This window comes from Plutella xylostella, chromosome 9 (assembly GCF_932276165.1).
Source record: "Plutella xylostella chromosome 9, ilPluXylo3.1, whole genome shotgun sequence".
Taxonomy (NCBI): domain Eukaryota; kingdom Metazoa; phylum Arthropoda; class Insecta; order Lepidoptera; family Plutellidae; genus Plutella; species Plutella xylostella.
This window is the reverse complement of record NC_063989.1, coordinates 1,139,755-1,163,430: the sequence shown is the minus strand read 5'-3', so window position 1 is coordinate 1,163,430 and position 23,676 is coordinate 1,139,755. Positions and strand designations below refer to the sequence as shown.

General features: G+C 38.3%; 5 protein-coding genes across 5 annotated transcripts in view; 3 read left to right on the top strand and 2 right to left on the bottom strand.

Moving 5' to 3' along the window:
* Nucleotides 1–4,313: 4,313 nt before the first annotated feature.
* Nucleotides 4,314–5,003, top strand: LOC105396513 (proteasome subunit beta type-1). The gene has a single exon (XM_038106397.2). The coding sequence runs from the start codon at nt 4,314–4,316 to the stop codon at nt 5,001–5,003; it is 690 nt and encodes a 229-aa protein (XP_037962325.2).
* Nucleotides 5,004–8,927: 3,924 nt separating this feature from the next.
* Nucleotides 8,928–12,884, top strand: LOC105392023 (protein AAR2 homolog). Its single transcript, XM_038108525.2, has 5 exons — nt 8,928–9,232; nt 9,451–9,653; nt 9,997–10,281; nt 11,368–11,494; nt 12,055–12,884. The coding sequence occupies exons 1-5, from the start codon at nt 9,030–9,032 to the stop codon at nt 12,467–12,469; spliced, it is 1,233 nt and encodes a 410-aa protein (XP_037964453.2). The 5' UTR covers nt 8,928–9,029; the 3' UTR covers nt 12,470–12,884.
* A 656-nt stretch (nt 12,885–13,540) lies between these two features.
* Nucleotides 13,541–18,565, bottom strand: LOC105383067 (MKI67 FHA domain-interacting nucleolar phosphoprotein). Its single transcript, XM_048623191.1, has 8 exons — nt 18,393–18,565; nt 18,192–18,314; nt 17,668–17,845; nt 17,294–17,394; nt 17,000–17,061; nt 16,327–16,836; nt 15,465–15,598; nt 13,541–13,644 (listed from the first exon to the last, which is right to left on the bottom strand). The coding sequence occupies exons 1-8, from the start codon at nt 18,471–18,473 to the stop codon at nt 13,568–13,570; spliced, it is 1,266 nt and encodes a 421-aa protein (XP_048479148.1). The 5' UTR covers nt 18,474–18,565; the 3' UTR covers nt 13,541–13,567.
* A 309-nt stretch (nt 18,566–18,874) lies between these two features.
* LOC105392021 (PCI domain-containing protein 2 homolog) lies at nt 18,875–23,107 on the top strand. Its single transcript, XM_038121944.2, has 3 exons — nt 18,875–19,370; nt 19,947–20,115; nt 20,640–23,107. The coding sequence occupies exons 1-3, from the start codon at nt 19,140–19,142 to the stop codon at nt 21,446–21,448; spliced, it is 1,209 nt and encodes a 402-aa protein (XP_037977872.1). The 5' UTR covers nt 18,875–19,139; the 3' UTR covers nt 21,449–23,107.
* Nucleotides 21,540–23,676, bottom strand: part of LOC105383095 — a 66,193-nt gene continuing 64,056 nt past the window's right edge. Inside the window, exon 15 of the mRNA XM_048622877.1 lies at nt 21,540–23,421. Within this exon, the coding sequence (XP_048478834.1) occupies nt 23,292–23,421 (130 nt within the window). The 3' untranslated portion in view covers nt 21,540–23,291. The remainder of the gene's footprint in view (nt 23,422–23,676) is intronic.

Sequence of the window (23,676 nt, the reverse complement as noted above, 5' to 3'; positions counted from 1 at the left end):
CAGTTTGAGCCAGTTGTCAGTCATGATGAGTGTTTTTGTAGTCTTGTCCAGACTGCATGGACGGGGCTCGCCTGCCAGCTGCCGGCCGCGCGCACCACGGTGTTGCAGGACCGGCGCAGGCGCTCCGCCGCGCCCGCCGTGGTGTGGCGCATCAGCGCCGCCCAGCCGTGCACGCGCCCGGCCGCGAACATCTCCGACGCGCTGCACCAGGGGGGCAGGCGGTGCAGTATCCGCCATGCACTGTTGTACTGCACGCGGATTCGGTTGTATGCTGCCTTCGTATAGTGGCACCAGAGCTCAGCCGTGTACAGGTTGTAGCAGAACGTGGTGAACAGCAGGCGCTTCACCTCCACGCTGCAGCGCTGGAAGCGGCGCGCCAGCATATTGGCTTTGACGCTGATAGCCCGCCGCTGTCTCTCGATGTCGGGTTCGTCGCGAAGCTTGTCGTCAATTAGGTGTCCGAGATATTTAACTTGGCTGACCTTTGTCAGAGCTGCCCCATTGAGATGTAGGGGGGGATTTTCGGCAGGAGTGTTAGAGGACAACATGTTGTGTGATTCTGCATAGTCTTCGCAGATTTTTAGCATAAGCCTCATGGCGGATACCGAGGGCGCCAAGAGCACCATGTCGTCTGCGTAGTTTGCATGGTTCACACATAGTCCATCCATGTAGCAGCCAACACCGGACTCCGCCAGCCTGCTGCTCAGCTCATCCATGTACACGTTGAACATCACTGGAGAGCTGGATCCTCCCTGTCTCACCCCACAGTACAGCTTTTCAGGTTTGGAGTACTCGCCGTTCCATCTCACGGAGTTCGTCTGCTGTTGGTGCCATTTCACTAGAACCCTCACAAGGATCTCCGGCATTCCTCTTTCGCGAAGTTTATCCCAGAGCAGAGTGTGAGAGACACGGTCGAAAGCCTTGCTAAGGTCCAGGTAGCAGGCTATAACAGATGTGTTTCTGTGCTTGTAGTAATGAGCTATTTGTTTGACTACGCATATAGCTGTTTTGTCGATAAATACATATTATCTGCATACCGGTACATCACTTTTGCATTTTTATCGACATTGGTTGCTAGGTAACGGCTAATAACAATAAACCATGACCGAAGGCGATCAAATCTGTGAACAAATCCGGAAATCCGAATATTCTATGAAATAAAGCCGTCATTTTAGTACCTATATTAACAAATCATTTTCTTTGAAACGAACGCTTTGCCAACTAGATTGAGTCTAGTGAAAATTTTGACTGCAACTAGTTTTTATAAATCGGTGGGCCTTTCTGGCCTACCTCGGCAGAGGGGAACGTCTGCCTATTTCGTCTCCAGACCATTCATACTCAATGCTCATAGGTAATGTTGACAAATCCGGTGCACCAATGTTAAAAAACACTTGATATTACTAAGTTATTTATAAATGCCACAACATTCACTTGTTTCTGACATGAAACATTCACAAATAACAAGATTTATTAATAGTTAACACGACTCGCTAATAATCTCCAGCGCATAGAAAACGAACATGGCGGTAGCCGGAAATAATCTCCTTGTAAATTAAGTATATGAATGTATTTACTTTAATAAATTATTTTTTTACTAGGTTGGTATGTTAATAATAATTATTGATATCAATATTAGGTATTATAAATACTTTATTAAACTTATTAAGTACTTAACTTTCATTATTGGGAACGGAACATAAAAATTTATTCATATCCGTTTTGAATCACATGCCAACCATAGACAATGAGCCATTGCTCTGGGCATTCCCAGATCTCAGAATAATAACAAAGGGAGTGATAGAGTATACTTGTGTAAAACAGAAACAAGTAAGAATTGTACAACTACTACAAGTGTTTGCTTAATTAGAATAGCAAGAACCGTATCAAGCAACAGTTTCCTCGGAGCCCCGTAAACCGTAGTTAAACGGTGTAATTGTGTTAAACCGAGGTTAGAGGTGGCAGTGGCTAGCCACTTAGTAAGCCCTCCCCTTTATGAAAACTAAAACTGTTCATTGCAGAAAGATTACGTGTTGCTTAGTTAGTAAACTGAGCTATCGGGCTAAAATTGGGGTAGGTAGGTTTATATTGAGGTAGGAAAAGAATAGTGTGTTGTGGTGTGACCGTTTATGGTGAGGTAAGTTAATGATTGAGAATGCACCTTCTGGCTTAAGTGAACGTCTCCTAAGATGTGTTTGAGACTTATTTGAGATCATGATCATATTTATACATATACACACACACACGCACTCACGCCTTGTACTAATGTACTCCCTTGCGGGGTAGGCAGAGGTGCATTGCTGCACCCACTTTTCGCCAGAGTGATATGTTAGTCCCAATGTAATAGGGGGCGGGCCTATTGCCATTTTACGGGCACATCCAAGAACCGAGAACAAATATCTGTGTTTAAACAAATATCTGCCCCAGCCGGGAATCGAACCCGGGACCATCGGCTCAGTAGTCAGGGTCACTAACCACTAAGCCATTCGGTCGTCATGATCATATTTAGTACTTATGTATTGGCTCACATTCCTAAGATCGTGCGTTCGAATCATTGTTATTCTATGGTTCGAATCCTGCATACAGTTGTAGTACTTACCAATGATTTTTTAGAAATACCTACCTACTTATTATGGAAAATGTGTGGCTCGATAAACTAAGCGCAGTATTTAGTTTACAAGCTAATAATTAGCCACGTTAATAGTAATTCTATACATTATATCTACTTAAACTTATAAAAAGCTCTTCCAAGCACACAAAACTAGTGAAAGAGGCATTAGCCCCACTAGGGGTTATTGCGTCTAAAAATCCCATTTTTTGTAGAAACGTCGTTTACACGTAGAAGATATTTAAAATTCTACAAAATTGCATCAAAATATGAAACTAGATAAAATTTCCTAATATGTATCACAAGTAATAGCTTAATAGGGCGTATAGTCTGTTTGTTATGTTCAAATGAATATGAAAGTCAAAGTATTGTGGCACAATGGCCCCGATTGACCTTAGTGCAATAACGCTGCAAAGGTTTGCTGCGCAAACAGCCTTATCTCCACAGCTACAGACTCACAACATGAAATAAATTCTAATTTCATAATTTTAGTTATGTGTGTTACTAAATACAGGGTGTTGCAAAAAAGGTATACTAAACCCATACCTACGAAAAAACGAAAGAAAAACTAAGCCCAGAAATGAATTCAGAATGACATAATTGGCGAAAAAAAAAACATTCTCCATATTAAAAAAGTCACGTCACCAACAAGTGACCAACCAAGTTTCTATGGTTTTTTTATGTGCAAAAAAAGCAACAAAAAATACGAAAATATTTCCCGCGCACACTTGACAGCTCGTCACACGCGCGGCGCGGGTATAAAACCCACTATACAGCCGTCCATTCGCCTTTCATATTAGATTGTCCAACACTAACTACTTACGCCAGGGCTCTCACGAAGTTGCCACAACTTTTAATAGTGTTTCATGAGTCGTGTCTCGGGGTAAGTGGCCGGCCTGAGTGTTGAATTAGGTAATGTTGAGGCGTATGAAAAATTTCAGAGTTACCGACTGATGGGCACTTACAAGAGTTGTAAGTTTACTTGCGAAGTTAAGCTTGATGTTAACTTTACTTCCACAAAGTATAGTAATGTTTATATATTATCCCCTAAGTTACAGGCTCTGCCTAGTTTAGGGGTTACTACCCCATATATTTCTACTGCAGACTCTCTGCCATTGTACCTATATACCTACTGTTTGTACATTAATTGTAACTGTGTTCTTTTTGGCAAATAAACTTATTTATTTATTATTTATTTATTATTATTATAGATAAAAGGGTATTATCTCGACTGTCAAAGTTATAAGAAAGGTAGGTATATTTTTAATAATAGACCAGGTATTATTTGGAGATCTTACGATTAGGTAGGTTGTAAGAATATAATGTAATAACATACCTAATAGGGTTGTAATGAAAGTGTTAGTTGTAACACTTTTTTACTCATCTTTATTGAAAAACTATAGCATGTTACTTGTAACCTAACGAACGAAACTCTAATTCTTCCATTGGTCCACCAGTTTGTTGAAACCACGGAACATAATAGCCTGAAAGAAACTGAAAGTGAAGATGTTGATAAGAGCTTGGAATAAGAAGTTTAGGTACTTAAGGGAAAAAATATCAAGAATCAAATCTGTCACAGAATACTTTATTCTGCTTTTGTGGCTTTTATATTTTGATCATATTTTGATTTTGATATATTTTATTATTTTATGTTATATTTATATTGATTGTACTTAATTTATATTTTTTGTTTTTGTACTACCTAAGTATGTCTTTTTACCACTTCAACCCACTCCATACCCAGTCATCCAACGGGCCAAAGGGCTTCATCCCCTATACGGACAACGGAGGGTTGGTGGTGGGAGTGGCGGGTGAGGACTACGCCGTCATCGCCTCCGACACCCGCCTGGCCAACAGCTTCCACATCCTCAGCAGACACCAGCAGAAGACCTTCAAGCTCAACGACAAAGCCGCTATTGGACTCACAGGCTGCTTCGCCGACGCCACTTCACTTGTAAAATTTGTCAAAACCAACATGTTAATATACGAACAAGACCACCACAAGCCCATGTCGATAGCAGCACTCGCGCAAATGCTGCAAGTCATGCTGTATTTCAAACGATTCTTCCCGTACTACGTGTCTACGGTGTTGGTGGGGCTCGACGGTGAGGGAGAGGGATGGGTGTACAACTACGACCCTGTCGGCAGCTATGAGAGGTGCAAGTGCTACGCGGCCGGCTCCGGAGCCAGCCAACCCCTGCTCGATAACCAGGTCCTGAAGACCAACATGAAGGGAGCTTCAGAGGAGCCGATGCCCATGAAGACAGCTATCTCACTCATCAAAGACGTGTTCACCAGCGCGGCCGAGAGGCAAATACACGTCGGTGACTGCGTCAAAATTATGATCGTCACAAAGCATGGAGTCACTCAAGAAAGCTTCGAATTGAGAAAGGACTGATTTGTGTAATAAAAACTAAGTTTACCCTTCAATACGAACTCTTTCAGTCTATCAAATATCTCTCGAGGATAAAACATAATCGGTGTCTTTGTAGGTTGAATAAAATAGGAACAATGTAAGAAGATTTATCATTCTTATATCAGTTTCTTTTCTCGATATATTTCGTGGCGCGCAGGTGGGTCCCGCGGGGCCCCGTATCCTTCCTTAGACCGTTGAAAACAAAGAATCCGTGAATGTAGATTCGTGGAACGGTGAACAATAATTTACATCCTAATTTCCCTGGTGACTTCTACCCGCAAAGCCAGCGTTCCACCTAGATATCAAATGTGGTTTTATTTTGTGTGTTCCGCCGGTAATTCAGAGTTCGTTAGTTTTAGTAATTAAGTTGGGTATAAAAATGATTGAGCTCGTATTCACAAGTTTTCATTCACTAATTGCGAGCTGTCGCATTAGTGCGGCGTTCGCTGGCGGTGAGCAGCCGTCTCGCCGTGTGTAGTGCTGCTTGAGACTGAAATTCGTCACCTGTTGAAAATAATTAGGCAAAAAAATCTGTGCTAAAACAAAACTGGAGGTGCTGCAGTGTTCAGCCGCCGCGTCACCACTCCACGAGTAAGTCGATCTTTTTTGCCGTGAGAATTTTGCTGCGCCGTGGCTTGGGTCTACCTATAGGTAGGTTCTTCATAGGTACCAACGACCGGAAACTCTCGGCTAAAACAATGAAAATCCTGGGTGGTTTTTATTATAGGTGGAGCAAGGATTTCACGATGAGAGCAAGAGCAATCCTTTATTTATTTATGTATTTTATTTTCATATTGTCGGATCACTAACAACTATTAATTACTTGGTAGCCACTGTTATAGAAACAGCGAGTCATTTAGAAGTGACCACTGTTAGGAAATAAAGTCTTATAAGTACCTACATATAGAGTGAGGAGCTTAAAAACACCTGCAAAGTCTGACTAGGTAAGTACATGGAATTTGTAAGAAATATCTGCTTTTTTGCGCATATTCTTTAGTAGCAAACGACACTCACTGAGGCTGACTGAGGCCTTTCAGTCTAGGGTGAAGGATTCGAGGTTCGAGGGATTCCCAATATGATAGAGCTGATATCTATCCTTATGGTCCGTTCACATAGACCGACTTGGATTTTTATCTCTTTAGAAATAGAGCCTTGAGTGATTGTAATAAGGTTTATTTTGTCATGTCTGTTCTCCTCTCCGAGCCGGTCTCTGTAAAAGGACCATTTAGGGTGGATTCGTCCAAACATCACGTTACACGAGAATAACTATACCGGAATTAAAATTATACGCGAGTAAATATCTAGGATAAGTACATTTGCATTCTACCAAGTTATACCATGATTAAATTGAATGAACGAAGAACGAAACTGTAATGCAACTAAAATAAAAATAGCTGCGTTCCAAAGCATGCAATAGAAATGACATGCCAACTTAGTTTGAATGGATTATAAAAGTATGAAATTGTTTATGTTTTAATATTTTATTCGCTGTTGTTATTCTGAGACTTTGCCTTTTAACGTACTTTTGTTTATGTTTTGACAGATGTGTTTATATGTCATTATGACGGTTTTCTAATCAGCTGATGTGCTGCCGCCATTACAAAATTACTCTCGGATAAGCTCGTTACACGGTCAATTTTGGCGGTATAACATTTTATTCTTGGGATAAGCTAGTTATCTTGGTTTCAGGTTTGGTAGAATGCAAAATCCTGCTTACTCGCGAGTAACTGGTACTTTACTCGAGAGTAAAATTTACTCGACGTTGGCCGAATCCGCCCTAAGGGTGGATTCGTCCAAACATCACGTTACACGAGAATAACTATACCGGAATTAAAATTATACGCGAGTAAATATCTAGGATAAGTACATTTGCATTCTACCAAGTTATACCATGATTAAATTGAATGAACGAAGAACGAAACTGTAATGCAACTAAAATAAAAATAGCTGCGTTCCAAAGCATGCAATAGAAATGACATGCCAACTTAGTTTGAATGGATTATAAAAGTATGAAATTGTTTATGTTTTAATATTTTATTCGCTGTTGTTATTCTGAGACTTTGCCTTTTAACGTACTTTTGTTTATGTTTTGACAGATGTGTTTATATGTCATTATGACGGTTTTCTAATCAGCTGATGTGCTGCCGCCATTACAAAATTACTCTCGGATAAGCTCGTTACACGGTCAATTTTGGCGGTATAACATTTTATTCTTGGGATAAGCTAGTTATCTTGGTTTCAGGTTTGGTAGAATGCAAAATCCTGCTTACTCGCGAGTAACTGGTACTTTACTCGAGAGTAAAATTTACTCGACGTTGGCCGAATCCGCCCTAAGTAGTTTAAATATTATTCGTTGGCTAAATTTCTGCCAGACTACCGCCAAACTGTTAATTCGTTGCCACTGTGTGTACCCGGTAGTGATGTAACGAATATTCGCATTCGCATTCGCATTCGCGAATATTCGCATATTTTTGGATATTCGCATTCGCATTCGCATTCGCAAAATTTCGTGCGAATGTTTTGCGAATATCAGTGCTTATTATAAAAAAACTATTTTAAAATAATGGTACGTTAACCTAATCAAAATCCATTCGTACCTATATAACCTTTTATTACAAGTTACCCTCTTAATCACATTACCAGTCTTACTTTATCATTTGGTAGGTTTGTTTTTTTGGGTAGGTAATAAAACTTTAGAAATAGAGGTGGGCCAAAAGTAGGTAATCACCCTATTGGAAGTTGCTCTCATTTGTACAAATGGCCGCCAATTTCAAATTTGTTTTTATATTGGTGGACAGGCCAAATGCAGAATACAAGTTCAGAAGCCATGGAGTGATATACTCCCCAAGATCGCGGAATAATTGTGTATACTTATTCAGTGGTCGGGACGCCTTTTTTTCGTTTTATCTGTCATTTTTCTTTGCAAAATTTGAGACTGTTTTTGTAAGGTTTTTTGAAGACCCGTGTTTATGTGAATAAGCCCGTGTCTCTGGAAGCCCTTAAGGACAACATTTGATACGAGTGCGAGAATCTCTCGCCTGAAGTTCTCGCTGAAGTGATGAGAAATGCCATAAAAGGAGCCTGTATGGCAATCAATTGTGACGGCGCCCATTTGGTCGATATCATCTTCTAGACTTTACCAATAAAATTCAAATAAACATAATCAAAAAACAGAATCCAAGTTTTTCATTTAGAAAAAAATTACAGCCAAACAATATCGGATGACTTCTTTTGGACCACCTTGTAGTTTCATAAGACTTAAACATACACTCACGAGCAAAGAAACAGTTCCACTTAAAAAATGCAGACACCAAATAGCCCCTATTTTTTTAAAAATTTCATAGGAAATTTGAATAAAATATTAACGTTTTTAGTTGGTAATATTCTGATGCGTCGTTAAATGAACTTAAATATTGCAGAAGAATAAGAAGAGTATTTTGGTGTTTTCGTAATGGATCTTTTTCACTGCCCGTGAGTGTAAATAAACAAACAAAAAGCGTATAGTGTCAGAGCAAGACAGCCATAGATTTAAATACGTTTAAAATTTTCGTGTAAATCGTCCTCAGAAACCGCACACAGTCTTTTTTTTAACTGCGTCTAGTATTGGTTAGTCTGATTCGGAATACGCCTAGAACGGAACGTACCTCAGTACGAGAATGCCACCAAATCATACAAATGACGCCAAATTTTAACACAAACTGAATATTCGCATTCGCATTCGCATTCGCATTCGCGAATATCGATATCAGATATTCGCATTCGCATTCGCATTCGCGAATGTCCAAAAACACACATTCGTTACATCACTAGTACCCGGTATAAAGTTCGCACTCCACAATACAAAATTATTATTCTGAGTTCGCGACGGTGGCATCACAGAGTAACTTTATGACTTGCCGACTTTGCCGTGTTTGTTTGACATTTGAACAGCCTCCCCTGTTCAAGAATGTAAACATATTGATTAATTTCATATTTACCTATTGATTTGTATCAAAACCGCGTACAACCATGGACCAGGAAACAGCGAAGCAACTTCTGCTCGACGGAGGAACGTTCGTGTTCCTTGGAGTCCCTCAGGAGACGGAGTTTGGCATCGATATGCAATGCTGGAACACTGATGAAGACTTTCGAGGCATCAAGATGATTCCACCTGGACTTCATTACATCCATTACTCGGCTAAGAACACGAAGACTGGAGATGTCGCACCGAGGTACTTGTTAACATAATAATATTCAAAACAAACACTAAAAGCTATTGCAGGGTACCTACTTGGCTCTTTTAGTAGATTACCAGAATGTTTCTTTACCATCTGTTTTCACCAGCATCTTATCATGTACCTATACGGTCGGTCAAACAAGCTAGTTACTAAATAAGGTGTTATAAGTGATTTATCCAAATATTTATTTCTACAACTTCTATTCATTTCAGGTCTGGATTCATGCACTTTTTTGAGAAGAAGCAGTTTCTGGTGAAAATGTGGGATAAAAGTACAGAGGACATGAGTACTGAAGAGATTAGCGAGGAGAGTGTCCAGCGCCTGAAGGACAACCTGTTCAACCTGGACCGGCACCTCGGCCCGTACCCGTATGACATCTGGCAGAAGTGGAAGCTGCTGTGTTCTCAAATCACAGGTATATAATGCCTGTATACAATGAAACAATGTACTCGCTTGTTTATTTAATTCATAAATTAAGGCTCAAAGCTTAATCACTATAAAAAATCTCCACTGATTGTAAAAAGATTATTTAAAGTTTGCATAGGTTGTAGGTAGACATAATATGTCATAGGTTATATAGTAACTTACTCACTTCACCTCAAGAATGATAGATACAGTTTCGGTAAAATTAATGCTGTTTTGTATTTTTCTCACTAGGTTTTAATACCTCAGCAGAACCTAGTAACATCAGTTATAGTATTCATAATATTCTATTTAATGTTACACTTACTGACAAGACAATGTTACAAACCTTCCAGCTGAACTAGCAGCCAAATTATCACCAAAGAACGGCATAATCCGAGCATCACTAGAACTGATGTCCATGACGGATGAAGAGAGGCCTCGCGGTGTGAAGTCAGGATCACAGGACTCTGAGACAACGGACCAGGAGCCCAAAGCCACTGAGGAGTCTACCAGTAAAGAGCCAGATGAGGCCGGTGATGATGCGGTGCCGGGACAGTCAGAAGCCAAGAAACCGAAGCTCAGGGTCACTCAGGAGGACAGGGAAAATGCTATGCTGCCAGATTTAAAAGCTGTTCCTGGTAAGTTGTTGACTGTTGTGGTTACTCATAATAGTTAGTTAAACTGCCTTTTAAATGTAAATCTGGCGAAAACTGATAACTATCTAACTTCATATAATCAAAGCTATCTAAATACTCTCAATGTGTTTGTATTCATTGCATTACATAATGTAAAATTATCCAATGTTAGTTAAACCATTATTACTTTACAAATGCATCATCTTCCATAATACTTTTCAACCCATGTGCACCAAACTACTTAAAGGAACGGTTTGAATTTCGTTTGAATGCGCAGGGAAGGCCTATGCGTTCATCTCAGCAACTTCTACTGGAATATCCTGCGCATTCGACCAAATTTTATACCGACTCTTTTACGGTTCAAGCAATTAAGCTGTGGAACTCTCTGCCTCTAAGTATCCGTAGCTCTAAATCACTGCAGGTTTTTAAAAATTCTGTTAAAAAACATTATCTGTCTCAATAGTTACTTACCTACTTTCGAGATGTTGTATGAATATAGGTATTTATTGTATATATATAGGATGTATGTATGTTTGTATGTATGTAAATAATGGTATGTAGGTATATTAGTTAGAATATGTAACTTATGTTAGTATTTATGTAGCTATAGTATGTATGGTTTATTTAGCTATATTATAAGTAGTTAGGTAGTAGGTACACCGCCCTCAAATTTTCTTTAGTTTTATTTCTTTATGTTTAAGGTTACCTGTAAGAGATCGCTCTAAGCGATAAGGTCGCCTATTGTTCATTGTTCCTAGTTTATAAGTTCTCTTTTTTATATTTTAATTTGTGGTGTTCAATAAAGATATATTCTATTCTATTCTTCCAAAATCAAAAGCAGTAGCAATATTTGTTTTGTTTCATAATTTTAATGTAATAATAATAATGACAATTTTAGCACGGAATGGTGTGAGCAGGCCCAAGAAAGGGATAAGTGGAAAGTTCAAGGAGAGACCTTTGCCCAGCAGTGGGACACTGGAGGTTGAGAAAAAAATAAATAAAATAATGATGGAGAAATAGCTTTAATGGCCAGCCATCCCTTTCCATAATCTTATCTGATACATAATCCTGGTTCTCCCGTACTCGCAGGCACGTCCCTCCGGTTCACGGCGATCCCCCGCGAGCGGTTCCCGGCGGGCGCGGCGCCCGGTGACGTCACCAAGCACAGCCTGGACCAGTCCTACACGCTCGAGCTCATGATCGCGCAGCAGGACGAGTGAGTGTAGTTGACAATACAGTAGGCACAGTACGAGTTTTTAGCATCGTTTTAGTAGTGGTTAACGCGAATTAGTATGGCGCGGGAGAGTCGCTACTACTACAATCCTACTAATATTATAAATGCGAAAGTTTGTGAGTATGTTGTGGGAGTGTGTGTATATGTATGTTTGTTACTTTTTCACGTCAAAACAGCAGAACCGATTTTAATGAAATTTGGTATGGAGTTAGCCGACACCCTGAATTAACACATAGGCTTTTTATCTCGGAATTCCTACAGGTTTTTTTTTTATTCGAAGCGAAGCTCGCTTGAACAGCTCAGTTAACTTGATTTTTGTACAGCTACTAAAAAGGGCTACATTAAAACAGCAGTGGTGCAAGAAAGGATCATCCTCACCCTAATGCAGCAGTTGGATAAAGAACGCAGACATCAGAGTGCTATTTCCAACAGTTGGTCACTGTCTAATTATGATCATTAACATCTTCCACTTCTTATGTTACCTATAAGTACCCGTTCTTATTTTTCTAAGACTCTATTACTCCAACCCTCCACTTTTCCAGGCCTCTCCACATAATCGGCGAGCTTCAGTTCGCGTACCTGTGCTTCCTCATCGGGCACTCCCTCGAAGCCTTCGAGCACTGGAAGTCGCTGGTCATCCTCCTCTGTTCCTGCGACGATGCCATCCACAAGTACCGCTCGCTATTCTTCCACTTCATCAGAACCATCGAGGTCCAAATCGACGAAATGCCCGAGGAATTCCTAGCTGATATCGTCATGAACAAAAACCTAGTTTATAAGAAGCTGAGGGAATTCTTCCGTACAGCTTATGTGAGTAAAGTGGATGGGAGGTTGTTGACTATGATCGAGAGGTTCAAAGACAATCTGACGGATAAGCTGCAGTGGGATTTCACGGGTTTGGACGTGGATGAGGAGGATGAGAGACCGGTGGTCGTCAATTTGGATGAGGCGGAATAGGTTTTAAGTTTCTCTTTTGTGTACTGTGTACACTATTGTAGGTATGATTTACTTTTATCCTTCTTACTAGTAACGGCTATGATTGGTTTAAAACTATGATAAAACATAAACTAGTGCCCCGAAAGTCGATTGCACCATTTAATGTTATACATGCCAAAAAAAAGTTATAATAATACAAAAAATATAATACACCATTGATATATCTTAGCCCAGTCTTCTGAAAGCTTTTGCGCTTTCAGTTTTTTACTAGTGTGGGGGATAGCTTTTAAGATAAATGTTGTGTACTAGATGAAAAACATGTTTAATGCTTGTTTAAACTGTGGCTAAATATTTTACCTGAGGAAATTTGACTAGTTTTTGAACCAGCATTAAACTTGATTTATTTATTGATCATAATTACTTAATTCCATTAAACATCAGATAATACTGATAGAATATTGAGCTATTGCCATTTGCCATAGCATTAAATAGGTATAATATTCTTATAAGTACATAATAATAAGTGAAGTCTTCATTTTATATTTTTTCAGTTAGGGTACGTAATAGAATCAATTTATAAATTGTGATCCCGCCATATCAATGTAAAAAACAGAATCTATAAGTAGATTTATAGACTCTTGATGATGCAATTCTTTTTAATGTTTGTTTACTTAAAATATGTAAGTACCTATATATAATTTATGCAGAAATGAATGTTGTAGATGAATAGAAGTACAATAATATATGTATGTAACTACGAGTACTACAAATCGTTGTTTGATTTCTAACAGTTGAAAGCAATATGCCAAGTGAGAGTCGCCACCTAGCGGTACACGGGCTGAACTACTGAATTTATTATTTTAACACTAGCGACGAGCCCCGGCTTCGCACGGGTGCAATGCTGATGCTAAATAAATACAGAAACACTGTGATTTTATTATACATAAACTTTCCTCTATAATCACTCAAAATCCATTGAGTGGTTTTAAAAATTAAATTCAAGCATAAAAAGGCACAGAAAAAGTGACTTTGTTTTATAGTATGCATGTAGTGATAGTAAAGTAGGTATGTTCCTTGATTTAAACAAAGCAGTGAGTCCTTACATGTATTTATTTAAAACTACTTTTTCTTAAATATTTTGGGTTGTGTTCCTTTCTTTTCAAACTTCTGCTTCTTTGAGGAATTCACCGCTGCATCTGGAAGATGGAAAATTATAGTTATTTAGGAAAGTGTCGACAAAAAATAATAAATTGGTTAAAAATAAATGATTATCTGGGATTTCTTTTACATATTTACAAGGACTAAGTATAGCGAGCTGTTACCGAAATCTGGGAATTTACACTCACGTACAAAGAAACAGTTCCACTCACAAAATTCCGAAACTAAATGGCCTCAATTTTTTTGTACATTTAGGGCCGATTTTTCAATGCTCAGATAGACAGACAGATAGCGTTTATTCGACAGATAGCGAAATATTCAATTTTTCAATCGTCAGATAGAACTTATTCGTTCAATAACTCAGTTACCTGGAGAATAAATCTATCTGCTGCTTGGGCCGCCAGATAGTGCTTATTCGATTGATAATTTGACGTTGTTTGACATTTGAGGTTATTAAGAAAGTGAGAATAATCATCATTTTCAATGTTTATTTTCGATGATATTGATGATTTAGCGATCGAAGAAGAGGCAGTAATGAACGAGTATATTAGTCCAGTAGAAAGGAAAGTCAGAGTCGTGAAAACGAGGCCTGATCATTACAGCATGTGGGATGCAAAAGAATTTCATCGCCGAAAGGCACCAGACTAGAAACATTATGTTGATTTATTTTCAATCATTAATAGGTAGGTAACCTATGCTATATATAAGTATCTAAGACATCCCTCCGGCTTGGCGGGATGATCTTCAATGTCCAGTATTGGACTGCTATAGGCTGAGGAGAAAAGAGAGAAACCATCCAGTACTTGATAATAAAACATATATAGGTGTTATAATTATTTATTTCAGTTTTTATTTCTTAATTCTAAATTAAGGATATGTTGAATGGTAATGTTGGAGCAAATGCCTAACACCTTTTCTTCTACATCGATAAATGGAGGTGCATTTGAGGGCCCACCTCCAGTTTTGTACATCTCCTGCCTTCTTCTTCATTGTTTTTTTGATGCCCTCGTACTTTAACTTAAGGGTTTTCCACGAGCCGACACTTGTTGTTATACCACTGGAGTTAAAAGAAAACTCAATTTCTTCCATGCAGTCTCCTTATCTTTATTTGTTGCAGCATCGGTCTTTTTATTTTCTATGACATGTTTGAATTTATCTACCAAACTCACTACACAGTAACTTCAGCATTATTAAAATTCGCTTAACGCTCTCTTTTTTGTGAAACCATTGTGATACAAAAATAACAAATTTAAATACCAAAATGAAAACAACCAAACAAAACAGTCAGTGAGGCTTGTGGCTTGACAGTGACAGTTGACTCTGACAATCAAAATAGTAGTCTGTCCTGCTTTAGCACTAGGTGTCTACATATACTTGTTTCACCTTTCCAGAGTTCAAGTAGAAAAATCGGTAAGATAGTTACCTATGGAATAAATCACAATTGAAAAATGGTTTAGCAACTACCAAGCCGATAAACAGCCAAATAAAATTATTCGCTAGATAGTTATTTGACCTTTTATCCTGGCATTGAAAAATCGGCCCTTAATGGGATATTTGTACAAAATGTTTACGTTTTTAGTTGGTAATATTCTGGTGAGCTTTTAAAGGTCCTTTAATATTGAAGACGGCATCATTGATTTCCGCTTAGGAATTACTTGGTGCTTTTCTGACTGGAACTTTTTCATTGCCCGTGAGTGTATATTATTTAGCGAATTTGATAGTTTGTCGTTGACATAAGATAAGAATATAATATGCAGGGGTGGGCTATTTTATACCGTATGGTATGATTGTTTACTATGACTAGATTTAGAAACGGGAATTCATTAACGTGATAAAAAATATAATAGTAAGTACTTACTTTGAGGAGCTTTCCTTTTGACCTCGGGTTTGCTTTTGGGAGCTTTTTCTTTCTTGGGTTGCGGTTTGGGCGCAGGTTTTGACCCCTTTTTATTTGTTGCTGTCTTCTTAGCTGGAGGAGGTGACTCATCTTCACTGTAAAGGCAAAATACTTACTTAATAATATTATGTGCAGACATCTCACAAGAGGCCACCTGAACACAAACAAGCCAGAGCCTGTAGTATGGGTGTGAATGCTGATGAGTGATAGAATAGTACACATAAACAACAACAACAAGACCCAAGACAAACACGTTTCCTCATCACAGAATGTTTGCCCGGGCGTTTTCGAATCAGCGGTTTACTATCGTAGGTACTATGTACTACTATGTAGATTAGCGACAACGGCGGAGAAAGGAGTTGCCAGCTAAATTAAGTATTTTCTGTGCTATTTGCAGCCATACAGCCTTCTCTCTCTCAGCCTTCTGTAGTCCACTGTTGGACATAGGCCTCTCCTAACGATCGCCACCCCAAACGGTCACCCGCCATCTGCATCTACTGCCCGCTACCTTCCGCAGATCATCAGACCAACGGGTTGGGGGGCGACCGACACGCCGTTTGCCGACACGGGGTCTCCACTCCAGAACCTTTGTACTCCAGCGGTCGTCGGCTATGCGGGCTACGTGGCCAGCCCATTGCCACTTCAGCGTGCTAATCCTTTTGGCTATGTTGGTAACTTTAGTTCTCCTGCGGATTTCTTCATTACGAATCCTATCTCGCAGGGACACGCCTAACATAGCCCTTTCCATACAGCCGTCATGTTTGCCATACTCTTGCATAAATTAAAAAACAAAACAAACTAGCAATGCATGACTATGACTTACCTGCTCTCCTCTTCTGAACCTTCATCATCATCTTCACTTCCCGATGCTTCATCACCAGACTCAAACTCTTCATCAAACTCCTGTAGCTGCTCAAACTCATCCGAGTCAAACACCAGCGAGCCATCACTGTCTCCGTCCGAATCACTCTCTCCCACTTTTATGAAACTTTCTAGAGGTTTCTTTACTCCTAGGGCCTTCTGTCCAGCTTTTGTTTTGTCTTCTTTAGTCACTTTCTTTGTTTCTTTTACTTTAGACGCTTTCTTTGATTCTTTTTCATTAGACTTTACACTGACTTCCTTAGCTTGTGCAACTTTAGTGTCTTTCGATTTCACTTCTTTAACTTTAGTTTCTTTTGTTTTTACGTCTTTCTTAGCAGCATCCTTGGGTTTCTCTGCTGCTGGTTCTGATTTCACTTCCACCTTGTCTGCTAGTTCTTGTGGCACATCCACTGGCAGGAAGAAGTCATAGTCTATCCCTGCTGCCATCAGCTTCTTTTTTGTCTGGTTAAGACTGGAAATAAGGAAAAATAGTCTGGTTATTATAACATACTGATGAACTTTAACAGTAGATTTCTATTAGAGCATTTTTAATAGTTTGTATGACATGCGGTAGATACACTGTACATAACAATGAAATGGATACTTGAATGAAGAAAGACATGCTTAATACATACTTAGTCAGTATTTTCCTTGCTTTTTTGAGGTCCTGTTCATCAGTTTTTGTTTCATTGAAAGCCTGCAAATAAAATAATCATGTTATACGTGTTATACTGACATGCTCTATGGTGTGGATAGACAACTGAAGATAATGAGAGCCCAATAGGGAGTTGAATGAGATTTAGAACATTCATTCAGTTCTCTCCTTATACTGTAACTTTTAAGTTTAACATATGTTATAATTATGTTTTTTATCAGTTAATTCATAATGCATAAGTAATTTCTGCCTGGCTATGTTCAGATTCAGCTACCTTTTTCAACCTAAGTTTCAGGTTGTTTCCTGGGTTATTTTGCTGGTTCCAGTTCTTCCTCATGGCATGGCGCCTTTGCTTCTCCGGAGGTATGCATTCAGCTGGAGTAACATAAAAATTATAAGTCATTATTACTGTAATATTTGTATACCTAATGGAGGTATAAATTTGAAGGGATAGAATACTTTATATTCAATTCAGTATATCCCTATGGATACTTATTGGATTGTCTTTTGCTTGTGCACTTGGAATACCTTATTTATTAATAACTCTATTTAACACACAAATGGAAATAAAAAGTAAGAAATAACTATGTAATTTTATCACAAAGAGCAGAAACTGATTTGAATAATTAACTTTTCACACCATCTCACCTTTTAACAGCCTCTTTCCCATGAGGTAGTTGTTCATGGTCTCGGCCACAATCTGTGCGACGGCGGGTTCACTGAACTCAATGAACGCAAATCCCTTTGAGGCTCCCGTCTTCTTGGACCTGATCACCCTGCAGTTGGTCACCTTGCCAAACTGCTTGAAGTATTCCGTCATCTCATGCTAGAAAGAAATTCTTGGTTACTTAAGTACTTATTGAAAATTATAATCATGTCATATTTTTTTCGGTCTATCTTATCCCAACAAATCATAACATTTATAAATAAAATTTACTTGAAAAAAATAACATTGTGGATAGTGATAACTATGTTATGAGTAAGTATGAATTACAATACATACATAGAATATACCTAACCTGCAGATTCAGGCAATAAAAAAAAACATATCAAAAATTATGAATGAAAGTTGTACTTTAGTAGTAAAAATCAAATAAAACAAAAACAATTGCAATATATAATGCTCAAATTAACACATTTTAGTTATGAAATTAAAATAATCACAAACTAACCTCATAAAACCCATGTGGAATATGTGACAAGTAAACTAGGCCTCTCTTCCTGAGTGTACGCCTTTTCTTAGTTTTCGGTGAAGGATTAATAGTTTTGTCAGGCTTCGGGACTTTTCCGGTTTTCTAGAAAGTGTAAAAATGGTTAAAAACTTAATAACATAAGATAACCTCAAAAATATAAAGATATATTTTTTACATTACCTTTATCAATTTCTTGATTCCTCTAATAGATTTCACAAACTTTTTTTGGTTACTTGAATCTAGAGCCACACTTTCTTCCATTTTTCGGCGATTTATATTATCAAATTATTAGAAAAATAAACTGAGTGGATTTCCACTCCACTTGCAAACACAACACTAATCTGTGTTTAAAACTGTCAAGTCAACGCATAGACCTACTGTCAACCTACCCATCCTCAGAATAATGATAATGACTTGCGCAAGGAGAGCTACACACACCACACGGCCTTCCTAATCCAGCCGCTACTACTTACTCAAAAAGCCCAAACCCAAACTCTTATCATGCGTTTTTGCCACTCTTCGCCCTCGCAAGTCTCGCAACGTTTGCGTCAGCGTCGCATTCGCATCGCATTGTTGCCCGTAGTCTCCGGAATAATGTTTTTCTATTATTTCTAATCTGTGAGTTACATTAATATGCGGATTGTCAATGTCACATCCAAATTATGACATTTTCATTTTCGAACACAGCACAGCACTGTTTTTTTCAGTTTCAGTTCAGTTTTTTCAGTTGAATATTACATTTCACCTGCATTACACCTGCGTCGGTGCAAGTACTTGCAACATTAAACTAACTTGCATTCACAAAGCCTTTGTGGCTCGGTTTATTCTCAGTGAAACTTACGTATAATGGGTGCTGAAGTTAACTAAAAACATTACCAGTAAAATCGCTTCAAAACACTTGTTGAATCGGTAAATAAATCAAGTGCAATGAACAAAACATCGGTAATAATGGCTACCGGCTCCCTCAATCAATACATTCAGTACGTGGAGAGGGTGTATCGTACTGGCCAGGGCAATGTGCTGGCGCGCCTGCTGTCGCTTCGAGATGATCATGTCAGGAACAAGAACCTCCGCTCGAGCGACATCGCCTCGCTGGTGGAAGGCAACTGCATCGCGCCGCTCGACGAGATCATCATTGCACATCTGCTAACTGTTGAGGTAAGTACATGTGTCCTCCATGTTAGGTGCTTATTCAATAGTTATTGATTTTGCATCCCTCCCCCTTCATCCCAAATGCGCAGCGAATGACAAACTATCTTGAAACTTGATCAATATGGATGCTGAGCTTGATAGATGATAAGACTGATACTTTTTTCTAATGCTTCAGTTGCGAATAAAATGCAATTAAGATAAACAAAAAGACTGCCTCCTAAATAAGAACTAAATATATTGAATGATAATACTTATAACAAAGACAAAAATAAAATGGAGGATGAAATTCATCAGGGCTCTATCTGCTACTGTATCAATACAATAACTTGAGTTAAAGTAAAACAAGTAATGAAACATAACTTATTGCAATTTATAGGTTTACTTACATACTTCTAAATATTGTGACCATTTATAAATATGCTCTTCTATGTCCTAAATTAATAAAAATTCTAATGAAGATGGTATTAAAAATATTTTAGTTTTATAATAATCATCACTGTAGATTTTTAGAATTACCACATGACTTTCCTGTGTCTTGGTCAAGAAGAAGACAGCAAAAGTATAATTTCTGTAACATTCCAGGCACTGCTCATCGATGACTATGCCTCAGCCAACTCGCACCAGAGTGCGTGCGTGGCCTCCGTGGTGAAGCTGCTGCAGTCCCAGAAGGAGGAGAACTGGGGCCTCCCGCTGCTGTACACCGTCAGCCTCGACCTGCGCTATGTGGCGCAGCGGGCCGAGCATCGGGACCGTAAGTAGTTAAACAATTTCAATCTGTTTAGCCTTAAATATGGGCTGTTTCAATAAGTGACTTGTTGTTTTTGCAAGCACCTGTAAAGTACATGCTTTGAAAGTAAACTTTTTTGTACAACCAAATTTGAGACTCCACTGAAATGAATGATCATGCTTTAAATGTGTTATTATGTAATTGGCCCTTGGGCTTGAGACTTGTCTCACCTCTATGGATAGTGACAACTTTATGAGGGTTGTACAGCTAGTTTATAGCTAGCTGTGCATGTTCAAGTGACCATTTAGATTGCAGATGAAGCATTCAGTTAAAATTTTTCCTATTATAATATGGACTTTATATGCAAGCGAATTCATAAAAAGTAGTAAAATTCTTATACAAAATAGATATTTTTCAATTAATGAACTAAAGATTGTGTTTTTTGTGCTGTGCGTGTTTCTATTATGACCAAAAACGCGATTATGTCTATTCTCGCTGCGACATCCGAAACTACTCAAATAATAACTGTTATTGTTCCTCAATTTCAGCTCAAAGCAATGGCAAGATCTTGGAGAAGGCAGCCGAGAGCCTCCTCGCCTGCTTCCGAGTGTGCGCCGCCGACAACCGCTCCTCCGAGGAAGATACCAAGCGCATCGGTATGTTGAACCTTGTCAACCAGCTCCTTAAGGTCTACTTCAAAATAAACAAGCTGCATCTCTGCAAGCCTCTCATCAGGGCCATAGAGTCATCGCCATTCAGGGACCAATTCCCGTTGGCTCAAAAGATCACGTTCAAATACTTCGTTGGTCGCAAGGCGATGTTTGACTCTGATTATAAATCAGCTGATGAGTTCCTGTCTTATGCGTTCCAACTCTGCCACAAGGACAGCTGGAAGAACAAGCGCCAGATTCTGACCTACCTGGTGCCAGTCAAGATGCTTCTAGGCTACATGCCTACTATGGCTTTGCTGGAGAAATACGATCTGATGCAGTTCTGGGAGCTTGTCCAAGCGGTGAAGTCTGGTAACTTGAGGGACATAGACCGCGTTATGGAAGAACACGAGCGGTTCTTTATTAAAGCCGGAATATACCTTATTGTTGAGAAGCTGAAGATTACAGCTTACCGTAATTTGTTTAAGCTGGTGTACATGGCGGAGAAATCGCATCAAATTGAGATACTGTCATTCCAAGCGGCTCTGCACATGATGGGGCAAATTGACATAGATGCAGATGAGACCCAGTGCATTGTTGCCAACCTGATATACGATGGCAAGATTAAAGGGTACATCTCGTACCAACATAAGAAAGTGGTGGTCAGCAAGCAAAACGCATTCCCGCCATTGGCTTCTTTGTATTAAGTTTTAGATTTTTAAATGTTTCGGCTTTTGAGTCAATGCAACAGTTAGTGTGTAAGTCTCTTTGTAATAGTCGGTAAATAATCGTAAACAATTGACGGTTTAACTTTTTTATTAAATCCACAATATATTTCAAAGAATAATATAAACATTACAAATATGTTACTGATTTACTAACACATGTAGCAGTTTGGAGCTAAAATATTATAATATGTTTTTAATAATAGTTGATGTTTTAAGTTGGCAATCTAATAGATACATGAAAGTCATGTTCTGAGTAAATATTATTTATATATAACATTTTCTCCTTAAATTGTAATTTATTTATATAAATAGGTATCTGTATGTTTAGAAGATTAATAAAATAGCTGCTTTCGTGCAGTCACATGTTGTTTTTATATCTCATTCTTATATATTCTGGTCCTTTTAGACATGTAGCATAATTGTCTTTCCTTTCATCATATGAAGCAGATATGTTTGAATTTACTTGATATGGCGGTACCGCGCTGGCTTTCATTTAAAGTCCACCTTTCGTACGTAACGGACGCATCACATTCAGTATTCTTTGCATAGAAATTCACACAAGTGTGTCTACTTCATCGGCATTGCCGAAGCCGTTTCTACATTAATTAATGACAATCCTTTTGATGCGATACGTACGATATATACCGAGAGGTGGACTCTTACCCTTACAGTATAATATATTCTTCAGGAAGACTGTATTCTCAACATGTAACTGCTATGGTAACAATTTGCCAGTGGTGTTCCTTCTTTCCCTTTGTACTAATACGATATGAAGGAGTGTTGCCGAGCAAACCTAGCCTTTATCGTGTAGCCATAAAGACACTCGTGGTTGAAAGCTGTAGTTTTTTTAAAGTATTATGCTTATTCAATTCCATATACAATTCTGTACCATGCCTTTGATAATATACTATAATATGACATGATACATGACTTTGAAGCATCAATTTGGTAACTTTTGTAAACTTAAAAGAAATACTGATATTGGCATTGTACTAACTACGCACTGCAGATAATATTTGTGTATAAATTCTGAGCTTAAATTATTAACTAACTAACATCTATTTTGTTTAATCAAAGAAATAGGTAACCTAAATTAGCAAAGCATAATACTGAACTGATAGATGTATACTAATACATACATCAATGCTAATAGTAGGTACATCAATGGTACATCAATGCTACAGTAAATATAATTTGAGTCATAGTAATAAAGAAAGATCTCTGTAGTTATATCTATAGTGATAAGTTTAACATGTTCTTAAAGGCTATTATATATTTACAAACAATATAAAATCTAATAGACATGGAAATTCTATAGATCCTACTTTCTAATGCATCTGTTTTAAAATCCAATATAAATGTATAATTCTGTTAAATTATATAACTACTACGGACTTAAAATACCAAACATGCAAGAAACTATAAATGTACTTACTCAATTAATTTTAATTTATAATTAAAGTTAAGATAGATTGTAGATAAATATCTTAAATTGTAATTGATGTCCGGAATAAAACACAGGGCATTTTCTAATTAGTGATGTCAATTTTTGTCTAAAATATGCGTAGGAAATACCTACTGAAAAAAATACATACTTTACTCCGTATTTTAATAAACGTACATGATGATTATAAAAAATTATAAATGTTTTCTTTAAAAATAAATCAAAAAGCATAACCAGCCAGTCCTGTCCTTCCAATTTCTATCCTCCTTTTCCCGTCCTTACAAATAGTAAAAAAGTATAAATTCGAAATTCAAAAACCGAAGAGCGAAACAAACGAAGTGTACAGTAAGCTCACATATAGGTAGCAGGTTTGGCAAGTTAGTTCCTCTCTGAGTAGGCTAGCTTGTGTAGCGGTGGGCTCTTGAGGAGTTCGTCTTTGTATGCGGCGAGCATGGCGCGGGACATGCCGGGCTCGGCTACACTCTGCTCCAGGAATTGACGCATTAGTCTGGAATAAATTGTAAAGACACAGGTCAATTTAGCAAGTCATCAGCATAATGAGGCATATAAATGGAGCTCGAAGTATAAGCAAATCCATCTCCTTAAGGGAATCATATAAGATTATTGAGGATTCATTCATGACAGATGTTCGATACCGGTCGAACACTTTTAATATTTGTATGTGGGTTGGTTAATTTAGCTTTGACAAGAAGTCAGTCGTTGTTAGCCTTCGTCTGGCTGTTAAGCTCCTGTTATTCAGCGC